We start from the raw sequence: 24,188 nt of genomic DNA on the forward strand, positions 1-24,188 counted from the left end.
AAGCAGAGGGAACTGGGACTTCTTGACTTCCCAGCATGGAGAAAGGCTCAGCCTCCTTCTGAGCAGTAAAAACCCTGACAGAAAGTGGAGCTAGCAGTGGAGAGACGTTCTAGCACAGCCTCTCTGCTGTGCTCTTAAGCCACCAGCAGAAGAGACCCAGCTGAGTCCCCTGAGAGGCTTCTTTCGAGGAATGCTTTCAAGTAGCTCCAATATAAACACTACAGCCCAGCACTGGCTTTCCCAGCCCGCACCCAACTCCAGCAGCTCTCACCAGGCTCCAGTTACTGCTTCTGCACTCCCCATTGTTTCCTCTTCCCTCCCAGCAGCCTGCAGAAAAGGCCCCCACACCTCAGCTCTGCCTTTTCCAGCAGTCATTTTCCTGGTGCTTTCCTCGAGGCAAATAAACAGGGCTGTTTGTTTTTCAGGGTTGTTTGTATTTCAGTGGCATGGCCACTGCCACCTGGGGTGTCCACGCTGGACATGGGAGTGGAGACCACCACGGGCTGCAGAGGCGAGCCACCCAAATTTGGGTCTGCAGGACTCAAGAAGAGCTCTGTGGGCATGTGTGAAGCCCTGCACGTGGGTCCTGCCCCACAGCCAGCGGCATAGATGTGGAAAGAAACAAGCCTGTATTAGTGTTTCTTGTCCAGTTATGAAGAACTTAATATTGGCATTACACTGGGACCCTTCCTGTGGCATTATTTACAGGAGCTGTAAGCCCCTGACAAGGTAGAGGAGAGCCGAGAAGAGGCTGAGGTACCTTCACAGGCTCCGTTCACCTCTGTGTCACATGTCCCCTCTGACGCTCCTTCCAGCACACCCTGCTGGCATGGTAAGACCAAGCCGTGCCTTTCCCCACTGCCTACAAAATCCCCTTCTCTGTCCCAGCCCACAACGCTGAGCTGTGGCAAGGGTGTGCTATGAGGGGACAGCAGCAAAACCCCACCTGCAGCCCACGCAGCAGGGACCCGGGCCTGTCCTGTCCTGGGGGAACAGGACATTCCTAGGGACAGTGCTTTTCCACCCCAAGGACTTTGAGATGCAGTGTTATTGCAAGGGGGAACCCTGGAAACCCCGTCCAAAGAAAGTGGTGCTGGGAGAACCATAGGAGGAGAAGAGAGCTGGCACAGCAAGGCTGGGAAAGGCAGAGCCCGCCTGCAGCCCTGAGCTGCGAAGTGCACGATCACTGCAGAGCAGCACGGGGGCAAGGCCATCCTCGGCTGGCCCCATCACCCTGTCCCCAGCCCCAGCCCTCTCACCCAAGGTCCCCTGAGCTCCAGCAGATGGCAGGGGGCTCACAGGATACTTCCAGGACACTGTCCTCAGCCCCTCATCAGTCTCATGTTCCCCAAGGAACACATCCAGCATTTCCGGAGCTCAAATAACAGAGACAGCTAACAAAGGTGGATTGGGAGCCGAGACACCAACCCAGCTGCCCTCCTTTTGCTCCGGGATGAGGTTCCTGGGCTCACACTGACTCTCTCCAGGATCTCCCAACAAATTCAGTTTCCCAGGAGCAGCAGCATCTCCAGCAGCACCCGTTTCCAGACACGAGGAGCCATTTTCCCACACCAACAGCAGCAAGTGAAAGCAGCTGCCATTTCCACAGGGAGGTCAGCCTCCCAGTGCTGCCTGTGCAGCAAAGGGCCGGTCTCCAGAGAGGCTGCTCCGAGCTTGTGTGATCGAGAGAGCAGAAAAAGCAGCAGTGAGCAGCGGGGCGGTGAAGGAGAGGACGCGATCAGCACGTAGGAGGGCACGAGTGCAGCGTGCTTGAGGATGTCAAGAGCAGCACCCAAATCTAGCAGTGCTGATGCACAAGAGAGGAAGGGTGGGACACAACAGGCTGCTAAAAGAATAAGAAAAAAATCAACTGCAAAGTATTGCTGAAAAAGAGGACGAAATTCCTTTTCCCGGCTCCCTGTAGCATGTGCTAGCAGGAGGCCACTCCTGGGGATCACGCTGATCTCCTTTGTCCTCTCCATCTACTGTGAGACAACAAGCATAAAGGGAAGAAAAACAAATTGTCCGTGCTGCTGATAGAGACAAAAATGAAACAGTCTCAAGTGCAGGTACCTATAAAGATGTCAAATGCTACCAACAGCACTCAACATATTTGCCTTCTGTTTATACAACTGTAACCCTGCCGAGGAAGAAAGGACATGCTTAAGTTTGTCTTTGGAGAAAAATGCAGACAAAAGAGCTGAGAAGCTGTTGCTGTTACTAGACCAGACACCCTTGCAAGGGTCTTAGATCCCACCTGGGAACCCTTGCTTTGGGCTCAGCTCCTCACTCACCATTTTATGAGCTAGAAAAAGGCAATAAATCTCTCCTAGAGTGTCAGACTCGGGTAGAGCAAGTGTTCTCTGCACCAAAACCAGACATGTTAACAACTGCTCACAAATGGCTGAGACTATGTGTGATAGATGTGCAAAGAAACAGCACTTGACATCCTTGCAGGAAAACATCTTCTGTAAGCAAATGCTGTTGGCTTACTGGTATGGAGATCTGGAAAAGCAACATGAGACCGAGCAGTGTGTTAGGTCCCAGAAGTGGCTTAGGTGACACACGCCTTCCCCAGCGTCTGCCCTTCAGCATTTTGTCACAGGCTGAAGATGTCCCAAGGTTGCTGATACAGCCTGGGATCAGGCAGGGAGGTCAGGGGACCCTTCGGGAATGCTAAGCCCACTCATCCATGACCGCAGGGTGCGACTGAAGGGAACTGGGTGTTGGGAGCTACCATGGTTCAGCCCAAGGCGTCCCTCACTGTACTATCTGCTCCTGACCACTCTGGGATCACCCTCTGGCCAGGTCTGAAACTCAGACGGGCTGCTCACAGGGCAGGAGGCACTGGAGGTGTCACAGGCACCAGCAAAGCTCCAGGCTTCTTCTGGTACATCACCAGATTTTAAGTGAACATACAGGAACCTTCCACGGGGCAGTGGGCAGATGATAAACCTCAGCTTACAGCTCTCTAGAGCAGACATTTTCCAGAATCGCCATCCTACAAGGTTTTTTCATCTCTCCCCACCAGCACCATGCACACAGTGATGTGACCTTGATCCCAAAAGCAAGGTGTGAAAGACACCTAGCCTGCTGTATTCACCCTCTCCAAATGCTGCAGGAAGTACACAGGATCGGAGAACTGTCGGGGTGGCAGGAGCACCAGACTCACCCTAGCACTACTCTAGCCCTGGAGTGAATCACTTCTCCTTAGCGTGACTCAGCAGCACTCACTGCACAGCCTCCCCGGCCATTTGCACCCTGTTCCCTGTGGCAGGATGATGCCCAGACAGGGCACAGAGGAGGCAGGGAGGGCAGCCAAAGGCAGCAAGGGGCACGGACCAGGGAGGGGATGCTTTTATGCAGCTCAAGTTGGCAAAGTTTCAATACGAAAGCAGTTCAATTGTTAGACTGGTTTGAGTGCAAGAAAATCTCTCAGCCGAACAAAATAGCATCCCGTTATTGTTCTTTCCTTGCAGGGTAGATGCAAGCAAGTGGCTGTGCTCTGTCCCCTGCAGCCCTCCTCTGCCCTGGCTGAGCTGCAGGGAAGGAAAGAGCCAGAGCAGCCAGACTCACCCATGCCCTTGCAGGGCAGCTTGGCCACCCTGGCAAACCATGCCATGTGCCCACCACCGGTGTCCAGCAGAGCTTTCATTGAAGCAGCGAGCAGCCCTGCCCATCCCCTCTCCTCCCACTGAGCGCAAAGGAGTCTGTGGCAATCACATTTTCATCTGTGTGTGCATGGCGTCCTACACAAATGAGGATGCTCAAGTGGTACTGTAGTGGTGAAAGGCGACAGCTTTACCTGGGGCAGGATGAGGACAGCACGTGGCGGTGACCACGGGCCTACCAGCACTGCACCCACCTGGCCTTGTGCAGCTTTCCCAGCCCCGTGTGTCGGTGCCTGCCCAGGGACAGAAGCCACCCAGTAAATATAAACCAAAACTCTCTCTACCTGCCCGTGTCCAGCCTCTTCTCGGCAGCGCAGTCCCCTTTGGCCCTCTCCATTTCCTGCAGCAGGGCTACAGGGACCGGGGTGCTCCTGCTGTCGCTGCCGCCGCTGCCCCGGTGCTGCCGGCCCTGGCAGTCGGGCTGAGAGCGCTTCATAGCCTGGAGCTGTGCCAGGGGCACGATGTCGCAGCCCTGGGGCCGGTGCCACACCGTCTGCCGCGTGATGGCATTGTAGTAGTAGAAGCGGTTGTTGTTGTGATCGAAGAGCTCCCACCACTGCTTCTGGTCCGACTGGCGCACCTTCAGGTTGGGAGGGGGCTCCCAGCCGCATTCACCAGTGGCCAGGTTGACGTACATCCGCTCCTGGGAGCGGGGCTCGATGATCTCCACCCAGTCCGAGCTGTGGGGGAATAAGAGCTGGGTTAGTGCAGGATAGGGGTGCAGAGGGTGTCCGGGAGCCTTGCCCCCTCACTAAGCTGGGACAAGCAGTGCAGGGACAGCCCCGTGGGGTAGCGAGGCGAGCAGCAGAAGCAGTGCTCGCCCCTACGTGCAACCCTTCCTCCTCCCCAGTGCCTGCCTCTGTAGGGCAGAGCAGCACATTGGCGTTGTGGTGATGGAGGTGCTGGGCCGTGTGGTCCTGATCCACGCCAGCAGTGATGCCATTGGGTACAACAGGGACGTGTAAGGGTGGACAAGCAGGCAGCGAAGTAAAATGTCAGCAATATTAACTCTGATGCCATTCACATCCTGTAAACACTCGGCTGGCCCTACAAAACCCACCCTGGCAGAACTGGCAGCTCCCCCTCGCTCCATCCTCTAGTCAGAACTAGATTCCCGTTTGATTTAAGGTGTACCAGCCCCTCGTGCCATGGCTCAGGGGTGGGAAGCACAGCGTGAGGCTGGTTATTTCTAAACCACCGTAACACCAACCTAGAGGCACAGAAGGAACAAAGCAGTAAGTCACTGCTCTTATCGAGGACACCGTGAACTGCAAAGGGTTGTCATCCATAAAAATGACATAAAAGAGGAAAACGATGGCAGCAGAAGAGCCTAGCAGTGCTGGGAGGAGACTTCCCAGGATACAGCAGCAAGGAAGTCCAGATAGGAACTGGAAAAGTGGCTCTGATGGACAGCCAGAGGAGCTCAGGGGGGTACAGACAGCACGGTGACCTCTGAGAGCACCAGAAACCCTCACACGATGACAGAGATCAACTGGAAAATGGGCACAACCAGAGGTGGACTAAAAGGGGACTCAGACCCACGCTTCTGAGCATTTCTGGTGGGGAGAGCTGCGGCTGGCGCTGGGCACAGCATGCTGCCCGCGTGAGGCTGGGAGAGGAAGGCAGGCATGGTGTGACACCACACACCACAGCCTCACAGAAACACTCGCTTGGGCAGAGGGGTGAGAGCAGGGAGGCCGTTACACAGTGTTTACTTGGCAGAACAAAAAACACCCCTCAAGCTGAGCCATCAAACCGTAACATTTGAGAGCACGACAGTTTTGATCTGTTTTGCCAGCAACCGGAGTAGCAAAGATCTGAGACGCCGACCAGCCCCACCAGCGCGGGTGCTTCTTGGGAGAGAGGAGAGGTCAGCTATTTTATGTTAAGTGCAAGCTATTGAAAATAACGAATTCTTCTCATGGCACCCGGCCATGACTGAGTGTGTGTTGCTAACTATAGTCTTCCGTTTTAACAAGCCCACATTTATCTTTGCGTGCAAAGACATGTAAGTAGACGCCTTGGGTTGGTGACCTCTTTGCTCCCCTTGAATTTGAGTCTGAGGATTACCAAGCTGGAGTTTAACAAGGCAAAAATCCACGCAGAACACATTGAAAATAACAGAAAGTTTGCTACAATCACATTCACATGTAAAGAAAGAGAAGGAAAAGCAAGGAGCACATTCCTGGAGCAGGGCCAGCACCGGGCTGCCACACACAAGTCTGGAACATAACATCAGGAACTCTGGAAAGACGTGATAAACACAGGATTGGAGAGAGATAAGGCCATAACTTGGACATAAAAAATGAATTCAAACACTCCTTAACAGGGTTAAAGAAGCAGTTTCCTGGGAACAGTTTGAATAACGCCTTTTCCCTGTCCTCCCCATGCTGAGCCCTGGACAAAGGGGCAGATTTGGACCCCACATGCCCCCCTCCCAGCTCCCCATTGCCACTGCACACAGTGCCACCACCATCACAGCACCAGGAGTACCGTGGTGGTTTCAGTCCATCTCCCTTCTGTTGGGCCTGAATGTCTTTGGCTGCAGGATTCCCGCAGACCCAGCTTGCAAACCCAGACGAAGCTCGCACCCCAGGGCATTGCACAAAACTGGAGCACCAGCCCCCTCACCGGTGAGCGAACCTGAGCAGAGAGGAACTGCGACAAAATCCCCACTTGCTTCCAAAAGCAAAACCACATTTCCCAGTGTACATCCTCCTTTATTGTCTGAGGGGTTTCAGAAGCTTCCTTTCTCTAAGTCGGTACACAAACACTTTCCAAGCCTCCTAGCTTGCAGACAGACCACAGCTCCAGACACCACTGATCTGCTGGGGGTCCATGGGGCTGCCATAGGGTCCCCTGGCGCTGTGCTGGTGCTGGGGGAAGTGCCCTGCCAGCCGTGCGGACGCCAGGCATGCAAAGAGCAGGAGGAAGCTTTTTGTGTGCAACGATAGCGCTGCACGTGGGCAAACAGGTTTGCATTCACCTGAAGGCTCAGCCAGCGCCTCGCAGACTTTGTTTTTCTGAGGCACTGTATAAACAGAACAGGTAAAAGTCCAAGGTGCGGCTCTGTCCTGCCGGCCTCTGGGACAGGTGTGATTTACATTTGCAAACTTTGCTCTTTCAGAAACTAAGAGCTAAATGTGGGTCCATCCTGCCTGCCGCAGGGACCCTGGCTGGCAAAGCCAAGAAATAAGATAGGTAATAAATAACAACAATAATAATAATAAAGGATATTTCAACCTGAAAGAGCACACCATTGCTCCTATACCTCAGCCCACATGGCTGCAGTGCATACGGGACTGTAGGTGCATAACGTGCTCCATGCCTGTCCTGAAGCATCCAGGGATGCTGGACACACCAGCTGTGCAGGGAAGAGGCCCTCTACCCCAGGCAAGGAACTGAGCTTGACCCAACCACAAGCAACAGAAGCAGCGCAGCAGGCATTAGCCCTGGGCATCCCACTTGTCCCTGTCCGTCTGTCCTGCAGTTATCAGGACACAGCTCCCTGCTCCAGGAACAGGCGTGGCAAGGCTTTACGCACTGGCTCGGGGTGCACCCCTGGGACTGATTCATACAGGGATGAGAAGTTGCTCCGAGCATGTGAAATGAGCAGCTAGGGGCAACAAAAAGCCACGTGACAGCAGCACTGGGCATCCTGCTTCCTGCTAACATCTCCCCGTTAGGTCTTCTCACAATGACAAAGACACTGGTGTGAGTCTAGGAAAGAATAAAAGCGTTTCAAGTAAATGGAAGGGACTGGAAATGGAACTGAGCAAACACAGGAGGGGAAAAATAGTCTGAATGAATACACAAGTAGCCCCAAGAAACTAAACAGCCACTAATCCGCAGGGCAATTGATTTTCTTGCCACCATTACCCAAGCAACATTTAGTCCTCTGCTTGAAGCCTTCCCTCTGCCTGCTTCCTCCACATGCTGCTCAGCACAAAATCATTTACCCACTGGTGACAGGAGAGACCCAGGGGAAGACATGAAAAGCCTTGCTTCAAGGCACTTCAAGCTGAGAGGACATTCCTCTGCATGGTGGCGAGGAGAGGTCTCATGTCTTGATCTTCCATTTCACCTCCACGTTTTGCTATTTCTGGTCTTTTTTGCCCCAAGCTGGGATCCTCCACCTCCCTTCTTTGGAGCAGTACCCAGTCCTTCTTGGCCAGCGGTGCCTCTGTATTGAGTAGGCTTTTGAAGATGGATGGCCTCAACAGGAGCCTCCAGCATGTTCAGAGATGGTCCCACAACAAAGAAAAAACACCTGGAAAATTAAGCTCTTCCTCCAGGAAGCAGGAGTCTGAGTACAGCCAGCGTAAAGTCAGGTAATCCCAGACAAGTTCCCTCCTCAGAATGATGGCTGCACTCACAGGACACAGGACTCCCTCCTGGTCAGCAACTGACTGAAGAACTCCAGAGGATGTGGGCCACCACGATGCTTATGGGCACGAAGGGAAGCGTGGGCATGACCCTGCACCCTGCAGGCAAGAGGTGCTGCTACCAGCCGCAACTCAGTGCAGGCGCCGAGCCCAGCCCTTGTGCAAAGAAATGCAGCTCCACGCCAGGGCTGCCGAAGTCCCTGAGAAGCAGGAGGTGGTGGCAAAACCCTAGGAGCAGGCAGATCAGAAGCGTGTGGCACAGCATGACCCCACCACCCCATGCTGGGACGCCAGCCAGAGCCCATGGGGGCAGGAACGTGGCGCAGGGCACCCAGGGCGGCTCACTGCAGCCTGGGCTTGATGCGCCTCGCAGCTCTGGTGGCAGCATCAGAAGCCGTTTGGCCACAGGAGCCAGGGAGTTCAGATCACCACAGTTTGCTGCTGGTGCAGCATGTGACGAAGACCCAGGAGAAGGAGCAAAGTGGTGCCTGCAACCTCCAGGGAGTCCCCAGAAGCTGCCTGCGGGTGCCCCATGTGCTGAAGAGCAGCCGGCCTCAGCACGGTGCTCCCAGCAGCAGCAGCCCCGCGCCCATCCCCTCGCCTTCTGCAATGGGTGAAGCCACCTGGAGCACCCGAGCACGCTGCCGGGCAGGCTCTGCTTAGAAAAACCTCGCTCGCTGCAGGAAAGTGCAACCCCTGGGCGAATCCAAGTCGCTCAGATCTACACGCTGAAGCCAGGACAAGGCTGTAAAACTCATCTGCACCCTGGAGCTGCAGAGAGCCTCCAAGGTCTCCAACGACAGCACCTCACCGCAATGCTCCACCAGCTGACTCGGTCAATTTATTCTTTACTCACAGCCAAGCCAAGAAAAGCTGTAATTTATGTCTTAGGGGACAAAAAAAAAAAAACAAACACCCAAAGCAACCCTGTCCCTCACCTCCCTCATATATAATCTCTGAACCTATTCTGAACACACACACATCCTTCTAACAGAAATTATAGAAGGACTAAAATAAATATAACGTCAGCCTGTTCCTAAAAGACTCTCCTGCTTCCAAAAATAAGCATCTTGCAAACCAACCAACCTCTGCTTAGCAGGAGACACACCAGACTGTAAAAATAGTGCACAAATGGCTGCAATTGCTCAAAGCCCGAGCACGGATGCTCAGCTCACGCATGAGCAGAACGTCCTTCTGAAAGCAGAATCCAGCATGCCAGAGCCACTCTTACACCAACGGCACGTTACAGAGGGGAGAAAAGAGCACAGCACCCTGATGTGGGTGGGTTAGAGGTCGCAGAGAGCCTGTTTGGCCTGGAAAAGGTCCTAGTACACAAAGCAGCTCTTTACTTTGGAGATTGTAATTAAAAAGAAAAGAAAAAAAAGCCCCAAGCCTTCTTCTGGGTGGTGTCTTCAAAGCTGGAAATGCAGATGAGAAACTTGTCAGTCTCTTGCTTGCCCAGACCTTGATGCTTCTTACACCAGCCCCAGCCCCAGCTCCCCCCATGACCATGTGGGTGTTCCCAGATTTCCCTCCAGCCCTCACTCCAGCCCTGCAGGCTCCCACCTGGCTGCTGCCAGAGCCGTGATCTACTGAGGGCAGTGGGCAGCTCATCACACGGGAGCCAAGATCTCCTGGGCTCCCTACAAGCAGACAGGGGGACAGAAGTGAACCATCCCCCGGGGAGAGCAGACTCCACGCCAAGTCACTCTACAAGGCCAGACAACAAATCCATCCTGATCAGGGACCAGCAGCGGCTGCTGCAGCCTGGGCAGAGGGTCAAAAAGCATCCGGTGTCAAAAATGTACAGGCGCTGCTGCCCTCTGCTCTTACAGGGTCTCCAGGCTGGCTGGGGTCAATGGGCCCAGCTGAAAACCTATCCTGGGTGTCTGTGATAGCTGGTCCCGGGGCACAAAGTCCCTTGCAGAGCCCAAACCCCTACAGAGCAGTGAACTAGGTTTTGGGGCTACAGGACATGCCCTACTGACCTGTCTGGCCCTCGGGCTACCGGGGCATCCTCTGCATCTCTCCCACCACCATGATGGGAGTTTTCATTTTGTGCTTCAGATCACAGACAAAATCCCCCATTGCTAAATGGCCTCCAAAAGCTCTGCTCTGCCCCAGACACCGCGGCACCTCCTAAGCCCGGCAAGGGCTGCAGCAGAGACGTTTTTCCTTTTAAGGGCTGAGTATTTGAGAATGAGTTTCAGAAAAATGTACTGGCACTTTTCATCCCCTCTCTCTCCATCCAAAACGTGCCGCATGGCTCCGTGGCTCCATCCAAACCCCGGCTACTGGAGGGGAGGAAGCTGCAGGGGATGCCGGGGGCAGGCTGGTCCCTGCCCGGTGGATGTGGGTGCCACGACCTGCTGCAGCTTGGTGCTGTCCTCCCACCCACTGCATCACACACGGACCAAGCCCAGGACACATGGCCAGGCCTGCTGATGGCCTTGGAGCAGCACCGGCTACCGCGCTTTGGTGGTGACCGCATCCTCATCCAGGCAAACCTGCCGCCAGGCTCCATCATCCCCCCCAAATAGGATTTAAACAGGGAAACACCTCCTGGATGCTGCCCTCCTTGTTCAGCCCTGAGCTCAGCCCCAGCTTCAGGAAGGCACATTTGCCACAGGCTGGGCTCGGTGAGCGTAAATGCGACCATCCTGCCGGCATGTGGGCTCACCGAGGGCAGCAGCGGCCACACGCACGCGGCACAACCCTGCAGCCATCAGCTCTCCAGGCGAGGACTGAGCTGTCCCCATCTATCGAAGGGACAGACACACAGTGAGAGGCAGGGATGGAGCAGGGACCCGCAGGAGGTGGGTCCCTGCACTCCACCTTAACCCCCAGACACGGGGCAACCACTTCAGACCACGGTCAACGACTCAAAAGCTGACCACGCTGTGTTTATGGAGGTAGATCAGCCCGAGCAGGGCTACATTTCCTCACGTTTCCCAACCCCACTGCGCATGGCAGGGACTGGGGCACTGAGCTGTGACTGCCAACAGGCTGAAGGGCAACAGCCCTGGCAGAACAGCCGGCGCTGAGCACTGTCCCTGTGCCAGACCCAGTAATGTCGCACATGGTATTTCTGCTATCTCAAGGACATGGGAGCACTTGCTGCCCTCTCTGTCACTCCAGGAATGACTGACAAAAGTCCCGATGAAGCTAACTTGCTGTCCAGCTGCTTCAGGACTGAGATTGACTCTTTACAGTCCCCTGTATCACTGTTGCCCATTCCAGGGATCCCTCCCAGCCCTGCCATGAAGACAGGGATCCCACAGCTGCTGCCATGGCCACGGGTGCAGGCAAAAGCAGCTCCATGATGCAGTTTTCCATATAGAAGGAGAAAACAGGAGTTTTTGCACCATCTTCACTACAGGGAAGAGAGAGCATACAGCAGCCGTGGCTGAGCCAAGCAAACAGCCACATGGCAGCGGCTCATTTGTGCTAGGTCCAGCAGCGCTTGTGAGCTACACAGGGGAACACTCAGCAGCAAAGTGAAAACACTGACCAAGGTTGCTGGATGCCATAGGTTAGCAGAGGCTGGGGAAGACAGGGAGGGTTAAAAAAGAAACCCATGAAAGCAGAAAATGGAAAACCCTCAGCCCATAACTTGTGACCAAGCAGACGCCAAAATAGAGTGGGCAGTGATGAAGGCTGAAAGGGCCCTTTGCAACATCTTCCTAAAATAATTCTGCCAGACCATAAAACACCCACCCCAGCTCCGGCTCTGCTAAAGAAGGTGCAGAGGTCTAATTACAAGGTGGGGCACCTGCAAGCCACGGCCACGCACAGGCAGCCCTGTTACAAGGGTGCCTGGCTGTTTACTCCGGACGAGCAGCTGGACTGCAGACCATCCTTCCATATGGCTTTCAAGCGGCAGTTTGCAAGGCTACATATCTGAAGTAGCAACATTCCTAAACGCACAGCATTAGTAAAATAATAGCCCTCTGTCTCTTCATTTAAAGGGCTGCCAGTCCTTTATTAGCTGAAACACAGAGCCCCTTGAAAACTCATGCAAAACACTGACGCCGTATGCGAGGGACCAGGTTACTTCTCAGCTGGCAGAGCCCACAAGACACTGGTGGCTAAAAGCATAAAACAAAGATAACAGTGTTTCATCGCCACTTTTTTAGGCCACTTCATTCTTCAGCAAATCTCTCCAGCTGCAGCTGTCTCTGCCGACTCTGCTGAAAAAACTAAGCAGGAACAAATGGAGAGGAGCTTTTGAAAGGCTTGGCTGTCCCAGCTTGTTAAGCGTGACTCATGTTAACCACTGCAGTGCTGGGACATCAGAGGAGTTTGGCAGCAAGTCAAAAGCAACAGGAAATGCAGAGCCTGCAAATGAATAACTCTCCTCTGCTCCCATAGCCATGAGGAAACTCATCCCTGAAGTGCTGCATGTGGAGGAGCTGCTTCAGCGTCAGCATCATTTTCCCCAGGCCAAGCACACTAATTTCCTCTGGCAAGGCAAGAGAAGTGGTAAATAGATAGCCAAAATCTCAGCCACAGAGTTCATAAACGCTTCATAAAACAATAAGCAGAAAACCTCTTTCCATGAGAAATTGATTTCAATACATTTGTTTTGCCTACAGAAAGTGCTGCAAGGGAAGTGCATCAGTCAGGACAGAGCAGAGATGCTGGGAATGAAAGCAACCTCTGAAAAAGCTTACCTACTGAGGAGTGAATTGGTAGCTGGGGATAAAAAATCCAGCTTGTGCTTGATTTTTTTTTCCATTGTTTTTAAATTCTGACGTAATAAACCATGAAAAAAAAAAAAAAGAAACTTCCTCCAAAAGGAAAGGCATGTGGAAGTGTTGCCCTGAATGTGGTCTCTTTTCCTGATCATCTCCAAAACGTCACGCACTAGGTAGGAGTCACATCCCATGAGCTGTGCACTACACATCTGTGCTAGTAAGACTAGCATTGGCTATATTAACATCTTTGAACTTCAAATAAACAAAAATGCTACTTATGTATAGTGCTGGTACTTTGTCACTGACAAGATCAGGCTTGATTTAATGAGAAACAAAGACTGCATAACTCAATCTTGCCGCAAAATGCATTCACAGCCTTTTTAAAAACTGAACATCTCTGCAATCTCACGTGTCTGAACAAAGTTTGATTAGTGTTCGAGCTCAAAACCTGCATTTGCTCTCACCCTGCTGCAGAAACAAAGGTGGGATTAATCTGCCTGAGAGTCATCAAGAAGCCAGAAAACCAGCCCCGTGTCAGTCCCCAGCCCAAAAGGTGCACAGATGTTTCTTGTGGATGTCCAGAAAAAAATATCTGGGCTGCGCAGGCTGCAACCTCCCAGCCTGAGCTCCCACATCATGTGCTGCCTCGATGGGGGAGCGCAGAGCCCTGCAGCACCTCCAACAGGCCCTCCTGGGAAAAAGGTACAACAGCAGGGGAGGAAACAAAATAAAAAAGTAGTTGCTTCCTGCAGACAAGACTGAATTACTTCTTGCATTTCACCAACCTTTTGCATAGCGATGCTCATTTCTTCATCTTCTCCAGGAGGGCTGGTAAAATAAAAAGATTCCACATTTTCCCTGATACTAAGCACTTTTCTCTCAGTTTTAACAGCAGGCTGTCGATCCAGCAGCTGGGGATGTCACTGTTTGGGGAAGGGTGGACATCAAAGGCAGTGACATCAGAAGAAACTGCAGAACCAGAGAGCTCCGCAAAATAGGGTAAACTGGAGTGCTGAGTGCTCCCCTTGGCTCTGCAGCTTGTGAAGAAAGGGGGCAAGGAGACTTTCACAGCCACAGCCAAACTGCTGCTCTCGCGGGGTGAAGAGGCTGGGCCAGCGAAACATCTCATTAATTCTGCAGGGCTGAAAAGGGACAGCTGCACTGCAAGCTCATGTGTGCGCAGGCAGAACCAGAGCCAGCAGCAGGCTCACAACTCTGCTCACACTCGCCACGGCTGCCCCAGCAGGACAGAAGCCCCCAGAACAAGCAAAGGGCCAAGTCCCACTTCTGCTGCAGCTCCTTAATCAGGTGCCAAGGGACCCTGGTGGCTCTGCCACACTTCCAGCTCCAGGAGATGCCGGCAGGTAACTCATGCAACTGGGGAGAGGAGGGTGTGCACGTGGCGATTTTGAACCAAGTTAAACTCAGAAGAACTGTTGAACCACCAGCATGGTGCAGTTCATCTTGCTTACATGGCTGGAGATAGGGAAAGAAATAGTGCAGACCAGAGCCTGGCCCAGATCGCATTTAATTGGCCACAGGTTTTCCCCTGAACTAAGTTAGCCTGAAATAAACACTTAAGCTTCTGTGCATAGCTGGAAGAGTAAATACAAGTCATCTATTTGTCCGGGTTTGAAAAAAAGAGAGAAAAAAAATCCGACTGGGCTTTCTTCTAAATAGCACAATAGGCACAGTCCAGCTCAGCTCGGGAGGTAGCTGCAAAGCTGGCAGCACTATACAGGATCTGCACAACAACAACAAAAAACGCAGGAAATCCCCAGTGTCGCTTCTCCCCACAATTGATTTAAAATGAGCTTATCCCTCACACTTGGTACATGAGGAAGAAGAAACTTCCTGGCTATGAGGAGGGAAAATAGTTATTAATAGCATCACAAGTATCAGAAGTCATGTTGCAGCCCTGGAAGATCTTGGCTGGATCTTGAAAATATCTGTTACCATTGCAGTAACTGCTATACATGGTAACTGAACGGTGGTGTGAGAACAATTTACTTTTTCATTTGGTGCCCAAAACAAGCTCCTTTTGTTTTCTCACACACACACACACACAAAAAAAAGGCACTTATTAGTCTGTGCTCAGTCCAAAACTTTCAGCAGCGTTAAGGAAAGCAGCAGAAAAGGGGCAAATTCAGCAAACTGCCACAAGAAGTGTCAGAGGCGGCAGTGCTCCCTCTGTCCTCCTCCTACCACGCAGCCCATGGACTGGGGCACATCCAACATCTCTTTGCATCCTGCCCACCTCAGCAGCCCATTTGCCTCCAGTACAAAGGCCACAGGCAGAAAAATTCAGGGTGAAAAAGTACGCGGGGGGGTTTCCTGTACCCAGCAGCTTGGGGCAAGGACTTTTCTGAGATAGCCTGGCACACGCTTAACCTTCACAGGACAGCAAGCTGCAGCTGTGCCATGCCTTCGTTGCTGCGTCCTCTGCTCCCCCCTCAGCTCCTCACAACACCCTATTTCCTTCCTCCAGCACTTCCACAGCACCACGCGTTACCCGGATCTCACACCTCAGCAGATCCCTTGCCTCATTTGCTGAGAGCCCATCACAGTGCATGGGATCCATGGCACGCTCTCCCCACCCATCACTCCTGTCCCGTTGTAGGTAATGAACAAACACGGAGCAGTGGAGATCCCAGCCAGGCTCCCAGCAACTTCCCTCCATTGTTGAAGCTGACGTCCTACTCCTGATCTCTGCAACCTCTTTTAACCTTTAATTCATCCACATGTTCCATGAGGGACATTTCTTGGAGATTCTGAGGGCAGGATCTCGCTGAAGCCTTTTGGAAAGCCTCACCAGACCGTTCCACTGGATCACCCTCACCGTGTGCTCATGAATGCCTTCCAAGTGCTGATGAATTCACGGGGCTGGAATTTTGGTATACAAAGCCAAGCTGCCTCTTCCCCGGCATATCACATCTACGTTCCTACTTGATGTTGTTTCCTGGAACCATTCAAGAATGTAAGAAACGTGCCCTGGGTGAGACCAGCTATCCACCCATCCTGCCTACAACCAGGATAGCAGCAGAGCACATCAACCCCGTCTCACCCTCTCTCCATTTCTTTCTTTATGCCCCCAGAATCCACACTGGTGTTATGGATACTAAGGGTGCCTCCCTGGCTGATCTCTCCAGCATCTGGCTCAGACCTGTTGCTCACCCAAATCCTTTTTGAACTTGCTGGTGCCTTTTTCCTCCACAGCTTCCTGGGGCAACGAATTCAGAAACCAATCTCTCCTGTAAGTTTCACCAAGCACCTCTGGTTCCAGTGCTGCAAGGCTTGGTAGATAGAAATCCAGTGTAAGCATTGCCTTCAAGATTTTGCATACCTTGACCATCTGAGGCCCCTCACCTTCTCCGATTCAAACCCAGGAGCCCTTCTTTTCATAAGGCAGCACTCTGTCCTTCAGTCATTTCAGTCATCTTCCTCTACAGCCTCTCCAGCATGCAACCCCCAAGATACGGGGGCACCGAGGTGTTACAGAGGGTCGGAAAGACGCCCCTGGTTTGTTATCATCTCCCCTGCGGATGGAGACCAACATTCATCAGCTCTGCTGATGATCGCAGAGAAGTGCCCAGCGCAGCTCTGGGATGCTCTGAGCTAAAAGCACCTCTTCCAGGTTCGGCATCACGCAGGCGCATCACACACCACTTTTCCTCACAGTCACCTCACATTTGGCTGCACTGAAGTTCATCCGCCACATAATTGTCCACACAGTTCCACAAAGTCCTTCTGTGTTTCCTCACCTTTGGTGAGGTACTCAACCAATCTGAAGGAATTTAGGGCCCTCTGCAAACCTGGGGGTTTCACTGCCCCCCTCCATACCCAAGGTCACACTAATGGGATGAAAACCAGCCCCAGTCCCTAGGGCCCTCTGTTGGCTCTCACCCATGCTGAAGAATGACCATGAAGCCCCACCCTTTGCATCCTGTGCTTTAACCAACGCTGGGTCTGTAGTAGGACCTTTCCTCCATATCAGCTTAGATTCTTACAAACCTTTGGTGTGTAACTGTGTCAAAGTCTGTCTGAAAACCCAAATACACTTTATGTATTTGGGTACTGGTCCTGACCGGTCCTGTGACCCAGGCTCCAGCAGGTCCATGAGGCAGGAGCCCTTCTAACCCTATCCCAACAGGCTGCACTCAGCCCTGCCTTCAGTGACTTGTTCCTTATCACCCAGGCACAGTGCTCGGGGGTCCCTGGGATCCCCTGCAGCCCTCCTCTGGCAGTCACCTGGGCAGACGTTGAGCCGCCTGATGCCCACCTCCCAGATTTCTCCAAGGTCCACTCCTTTCAAGAACTGCCATCAAATCTGCCAGCATCAATATCTGCAATACCAAGGGCACTTAAGCAACAGCACACGCACAAAAGCATCCCAACAATTTTATATTTAAGATCCCACAGCACTCGAGTGAATGATAACTATTCCTTATAGTTTCTTATCAGTTCCTCTGTTTGCTTTAGAGCTATTTCTATTGACATTCAAGATGAGACAACTTCTCAGACAGCTCTTTTACAGCGAGTTTCTAGTTTGCAACGCTGCAAAACTACAAAGCTCCTCCACAGGAGTCAAGATCACCAAAAAATGGTTTAGATTTCTGCGATGGATGCAGAAAATCTTCTGTGCCTCCCATGAGCTGCTGCTGTGACCTCTCCAAAAGGTTTCTGATGCATTTGAACAAATGTGAATCACTAAGTTTATTCTTCAAAAGTCATATTTTGGCCTGCCTTATTTTGTTTTTACATGTAATATGCTGGAAAATACACCTTCCTTTTTGTCTTCTAGATTGACCAACATCCTTCTCACTCCATCAGCCTTCCTTCCCCTGCCAATTTACTTTTATTTTCTGTCTTTCTGTCAAAGGAAAAAAAAAGTCTTTGACCTTTTCTCGGTGGAAGTATCCATTTCTTCTGCGCTGCCAATGTCATCACCAAATAACTTCCATACCACCTCCGCTCCTATCAGCTTCTCCTTATCAGCGGGACAGCCACACAAGGCAAGCAAATATCAGGGCTCTTAAAAGGCTGAAACAACAGGAAGCCCCTTTTTAGCAGGCTCAGGGGTAAATGCCAGCTCTGAGGTACGGTAGACACAAGTCTCATTCATTTTACTAATGCTGCCCATCACATCCACAGGCTTGGAGTCACGCTGTCTGCTCCTGGACACGGATGTACTGAATTTTCAACAGCACCTGCACGTCCCCAGTTTCCAGATGCCCAAAGTGAGTCTTAAAGCTGGGCCATGCCATGGAGCAGCCCCAGCCCAGCCCTTCCCTCACTCCTGGCATCGCTGCACACACAGAGCCGCAGACAAGGCCGAGGCCCATGGTGTTCCTGCCAGGGCCCTGTGGGAGATAAGGGGCCAGCCCGGCTGCCAACAGGCTGCAGAGCAGCTTTAGGCAGCAACAGGTTTGAATTTAAAAGCCACCCATCAATTTTTGCACCGATCAATGTATTTATTCTTTGCCTAAGAATGAATAAGTGGGGGTCTGCATTTCCCAGCTGCTCGTTGCTCCTCTTGGCACCTCCTGTCACAGTTCAGCAGGTGCAGAGCTGAGGGGGGGAAGCCCAGCGCTGGCTGCCCCAGCGAAGGCCTCAGCACACCTGCCACAATGCTCGTGAACCCACGCGCTGCCCATCCCACAGACATGAAGAAATGTCTCCTACTGCAAATAGCAGAGGTCTGAGTTAAATGCATGCCCTCCCCTGCCCCCTCCAAGGGGATGGCTGCCATTTCTGGGGCCCAGGTTCTGCCCTGAGCAGGCACCAGCAGCACTGGAGCAAGGGAAGGACGCAGTGCCACTAGCTGTGGGGGTATTTTATTTCAGCCCCCAGAGTACAAGATGTATGTGGTATGAAGAGATGTGCTCAGATAGGAAACTGTGCTTTCCCCCAGAGCACCTCCAGAGCAGGAGGAAACCCAGAACCACAACAGCTCAGCACACTGCCAAAGTCTTCCAGGGCAGGCAGGGACAAGTGCTTCCAACGCTGAATATGACCCACTTTCACGCTCTGAGTTGAACCCCAGGCTCTTGCACTGTGATACTTGACAGTCACTGAGCTCTCAACCATTTTTGGTCTTCACATTATGTTTCAGAGAAGGAAAAAGTCTCCCACTGGCCCTGCAGCAAGCTCGCCCTGCACCAGCCACACAGGGTTACCAAAAGCTCCTGCCATTGCAAATTCTTCTCCTCCCCCTACAAACAGCTCACACAGCTGAGAAGAAGCTTTTCCTTATCCAAACAGAGACAAAAGCTAGTGATGTCATCCCTCCAAGACCAAATAAAGTTCAAGCACACAAGCACAGCAGGGAGAACATCACCAGTTCACAAGCTCAGCCATTGCAGGCAGTGCTGACAGACTGCACTGCACCCCGAGAGGCTGCTCATGGTGGGCCCACGTAGGAGATATGGGAGCCAGAGAGACCAAAGCCACATTTCTCCCCCTTTGCTGCACTCCTCCGGCCCTGCTCCCTTCAGCAACGACAGCAACCCCAAGAAGAGACCCTGCCAAAGGTAGCTTTGCCCCACAGCGGTGCTATTCCAGCAGTTTGGCCATCCGAGGCCAAGGTTCCCACAAGGTACCCGAAGTCACCTCGGTCTCACAACGTTGGCCTGACTGACCTCAGGAGAGGGACCGGGATGATCGCATCACGACATGCAGAGAAGAGCTCTCAGCTCTGGCTTCAACAGCAACTTTAACCCCATCTCCCCTCACTGCTCCCCCATGCGTCCCCAGCACAAGGACACCAGTGCTCCCCAAACATCACAGCAAGATGCTCTATTGTGTTAGGGCAGTACAAAATGCTAAGAGAACACGCCACCACATCACGACATACTCAGCACCTACCCTTAGGCATGCATTGAGCACTCCTCATGCTGGACACGCACCCAGCTAACCCAGCTAACTCCAGGCTCGGCACCCTTGCATCCCCTTGCTTCTCTTACTGTTGATTCATCACCAAGAATTCACAGAACACTTGGAGCTTCTCTGGTCACCATAGCTTACAGCAATGGAGAGGCTATTAAAAAATAAATCCCAGATCTAGTTATTGGAGCTAGGGAGCAAAGAATGAGATCTATTATAGCTAGGGAGCAAACGTGGCTGATGCACAGATGGATTATTGTAGCTATCAAAGGACAACCCAATAACCATGGTATCTACCAGGAGAAAGCAGCTGTTGGACCTGAAGAGGACCAAATACGTCATTTACAGCTTTATGACAAACCAAACGTATGGAAACTAAAAGCTGGAAGGTGAATTGCTGTTTAAACATGTCTTTGGCTTCATTTCGTTACTGAATGTATTTCACAACAACCCATCCTTCTCTTAAAGGGAGCCCTGGCTGCTGCTATCCATGAAAAGCCACATGCAACACCTGGTAATGCCTGATTCAAAAAAACGTGGATTTGTTGAGCTTGTCCCCAATGCAAACAGCATTGGGCTTCTCCTCGTATTGCTGGTGATGGAGAGTAAGTCATTTTTCAGTGGGGTGGGAAAACAAACAAACACACACATGGAAACAAAACCAAACAGGAAAAAAAAGACCTACAGAAAAAGAAGTTACCCTTGCTACAGTGCAATTGGCCCCAGACCAACAACTCATAATCTCCAAGACAACACAAAATCCCACTACACTGAATCTTTTCTGCTCCTGAAGTGGGTTTCCAGCCAGAAAGCAGCAACCTTGTTTGCCCAGGTAGGAAACAGCCTCATCTGCCAAAACAAAGTACCTTATGGCAGCGTCCCACATCTGCCAAGTTACACAAAAGGAGTCCAGCGCAGGTTTGAGTTCCCCCCAGCTCCGCCCTTGGTTTGTTTGATCTTGGTAGATCATAAACCCTGTGGCTAAGCAAAAGGTTGGTGTAGAGGGGCCCAGGACCGCTCGGCTCCCGGCTGGAACAGCACGTACGGGGAGCACGGGTGCTCGCTGTGGTCATTGATTCATCTCACGTCAGGGCACTTTCCTTCAAGGAAGGCAAAGTACAGCAAGAGCTTGGCTCGGGGATCCTCTGTGCAGAATCAGCCTTCTATTTGCCTCCAGTGCCTGACAAAGATGCCAGTGAGTTATTTTATTTAGACCTCTATTTTAGAAATTCTCCAGTGCTCCACAGCACAAAGTCCACAGTAAGATTTCATACAAGGCTTAATTCCATACATTTAATTCAAGACCTTAAGTCCAACAAGAAGAAAACACCTGAAAAAAGAATCTTACAATTCTCAATGCTTCATTTATTCCAGCATTTCTCCCCTGCCAACCCTCAAGATTTTTCAGGCATTTTCCAAAGCTGAGCATGTCAAGGTCTGTGATCATCTAATGCCAGTCCCTTCTCCCGACCAGACGCCAGACAAACCCAACTCCTTGCATGGCCACGCCAGCCGGACCAGCACCCTGTGCAGGACTGCCCTGTCCTGACCAGCTCCGTGCCTCGTCACCAACAAGGGAGCTGGATCTTCAGCATCGTCATTAAAAGCTTCCCAAACCTCTTTTGGTTCTGTGTATTGCATAAGCAAAAAAAAATGCCAGCTGACAAGACACAATGAAAAAGGCTTGGGAGAGTACCTGGGAGACTGTTACCAGCTACACTGGAATCTGCTGGTCAATATTCAACTGGAAAAATAAAACTCTCTTATTCCTTATATCAGTAACCTCAAGCACTTCAAACAGTAATTAGGATGAGAGAATATATCCCAAATAATGGTATTTTTTTCCATTTTCCCATGAGGGAAAATGACCAACTGCAGGAAAAACACCAAGGAAAAAAAAATTCTCTTGACCTACAACGTCTAGCTCCAGATGTATGAGCCAGATGGACCTCATGCCTGCTGTTTAAGTGAACTTTTGGAGAGGTGGGAATGTATTAACTGTTTTAAGAAGTTGCACAAAGCAGAAGACTGCTCTTCCCAGGAAATGTGTGCAAAATATATACATATATCAGAAAGCTTGCTTCAGCAGACATTCATGCCTGAGCTACTAAAAACTACAGGTATGCATGATCATTAAATTGCATGATCATTAAAGCCATTTCCTACAAGTGAACTGCCTTTCTGCTCACCTGGACAAAGAGAGGAATTAACATCCAATATGTAAATCATGATGGCAAAGCTCAGAAACCCTCTAGGTATCCAGCTAAAGCCAAATCCCAATGTCTGCTCTGGAATTTATTTTTATTACAAACAAGAGGTACTTCACTAACTATGCAAACTGCCTGGAGGGCTTTTTAAAGAAACACGCACATATGCATGTCACAGCAAGTCACAAATAATTGCACTCTACCTGGAAAGGATTGATGGAACCTAAATGGAACATTTCAAATTCTGACGTATTTATTTGATGAAAGCTTGCTAGCATCTCGTCCTAATTGCATCATCCACCCAAGAAGCCATTTGGGTAGTACAACAGGAATGGAGGCATTAGGAAAGGAGACCACAGAGAAGGAGGAAACGCTGCTTCTTTCCTTTGAACTTCTGATTAGTTTCCATCAGAAGAATCTGGTGTGTCTGAAGATGCTTCCCAAAGACCAGGCTTCATCTGCGTAGTCACACATGAGCTACAGGCACAGATCCACTTCTGGAGCTAGCTCCAAGGCTGCTGCTAAGAACCGCTTTAAAAGTATACAGCAGTCTCGGTGGATAAGACAACCACCTTGTCCTGCACAGCTTATCCCCGCTTCCACCTCCTCAGGCTGCCAGCAGAACTAAAAGAACTAAGAAGAACTAAAAACACACTCCTGGTTCCACTGGGAGCCAGCCAGCCTTTCCCCCCCTAAACCATCTCATCCCAGGTAAATCGCATCAACACTCTCACCAACCGCTCCTGCTGCGCATTCAATGGGGCAGAGGTCAGACTGCTGATAACCTCCCACACCTGCACTTATCTCCACGGGTGCCTGACCTCTGAGAAGCAAACAGAGACCTTTAAAAGCTGGCTCATTTCATGCTAAATGAGACACCATAATGCTCAGCCAGGAATAGGCTCATCCAGCAGATGAGAGTGGGATAAGCATCGGGGAGTCAAAGCTTCTCCTGCAGTCACAGCTCGCTACAGAGAAGACATTTATTTATCCACGGCCTTATGTAAGGCAGTTAAAACCAGGATAAAGCAGAGCAGGGAGCACGGACCCAGTCAGAGGATGTGCACAGGGACCTGTGCTGAGCACCAGCAGGAGGTTCAGATGCACCAGCAAAACCAGAAGAGCCCATTACCGCAAAGCCACAACTGAGCGCAGACACAGGGAGTCAGCCAGCAGCTTCGGGGCAGGCTGATGAACCGCGGACGCTTTCACTCACTCATAAATTAAAGCTCCGGGGGAGGGGGGGGAAAACGGGTCACACAGAAACTAGTCTAGTAGTCAAAGACTTATTAAAACCCGAGTCTGAATTAATTATCTGCAACAAACTCATTACTCAGGACATGAAGATTCAACAACAAACTTAAGTCTTATTTTCAGTGCCATTGTAATCAGAACATAAAGCACAGGAATCCTTTTTATTTTGCATTACTCAGATTAAAAGGGCAGCCAGACCAGCAGGCTTCCCACTAAACCAGTGCACCCAGTACCGCCCAAACATAACCCCTCTCCCCACCTCACAGGCTTCAGTAATCCCCAGCACCCCTGGCACAGGCTGCAGCATCTCCCCCCACTCGCTTCCCAAGGTTGTTTAATTCAAACAGCCAAAAACATGCTAATAAAATGACAACTCCAAACTGAAAAGTTTGCTTATCCATAAATAAAACAGCACCCAAGCAGCATTCTTACTAACACGTTTACCTATCAAATACATATATGATGAATCCTTTTGTGACTTCAAAGGAATGGCTCATGAACATGAATATTTATTAAACTGCTCTGCTGGGGGGAAAAAGAAAAAAAAAAAAAAAAGCCTCATGGGTCAAAGAGACAGAATCCTAGAGCAGTTTATGCTTCCTTATCTTTAATTACAGAAGCAATTCCATTAGAGCTGATTCAAATCTTACAGTCCTTCCCACAGTCCCTCAATGGTGCTATTAGCTCCTTCTCCATGGCTCTAGAGGGGGAAAAAAACTGCTTCCCAGTGAACAAAACTTTACCAGTTTGCCATAGCCCTATAAAGGTGAACCCAGAGGAACATCGGGACAGATTAAAAGATGCCTTAAAGCTCAGACACAAGTACACTGAAATTTGCAAGATTTTCTTACCCACTCAGCTGTTCACCACAGGAATCTCAGTCTCTCCTTTTCACCTTTGCACCAGAGCACAGAGTTACATTTTTCTGGTGATCAGGTAAATGAGATGAATGGGATGCATTCACTTCCCATTTCCCTGAAGTAGGGCAGCATTAAGCGAACCTGATTCTGCACTGTGGCTGGCACATTAAATGTGCAAGTCTTATGCAAGGTTTTCAGCTGCAGATCCAGTGGCTGAAAGCAGCCTTTTACA

At 51.1% G+C, this 24,188-nt stretch overlaps 1 protein-coding gene across 2 annotated transcripts in view; it reads right to left on the reverse strand.

Annotated features, from left to right (window-relative positions):
- Positions 1-24,188, reverse strand: part of LOC309884344 (rho GTPase-activating protein 39-like) — a 50,198-nt gene that overhangs the window by 24,632 nt on the left and 1,378 nt on the right. Inside the window, exons 1-2 of one of the 2 annotated variants that reach the window (XM_082773216.1) lie at positions 23,948-24,022; positions 3,956-4,351 (exon numbers count right to left, since the gene is read on the reverse strand). In XM_082773216.1, the coding sequence (XP_082629342.1) occupies positions 3,956-4,308 (353 nt within the window). In that variant the 5' untranslated portion in view covers positions 4,309-4,351; positions 23,948-24,022. Of the gene's footprint in view, positions 1-3,955; positions 4,352-23,947; positions 24,023-24,188 lie in introns of those variants that run through there. The other variant, XM_082773215.1, reaches the window with a different exon arrangement.

This window comes from Aythya marila (assembly GCF_965140915.1).
Source record: "Aythya marila genome assembly, chromosome: 16".
Taxonomy (NCBI): domain Eukaryota; kingdom Metazoa; phylum Chordata; class Aves; order Anseriformes; family Anatidae; genus Aythya; species Aythya marila.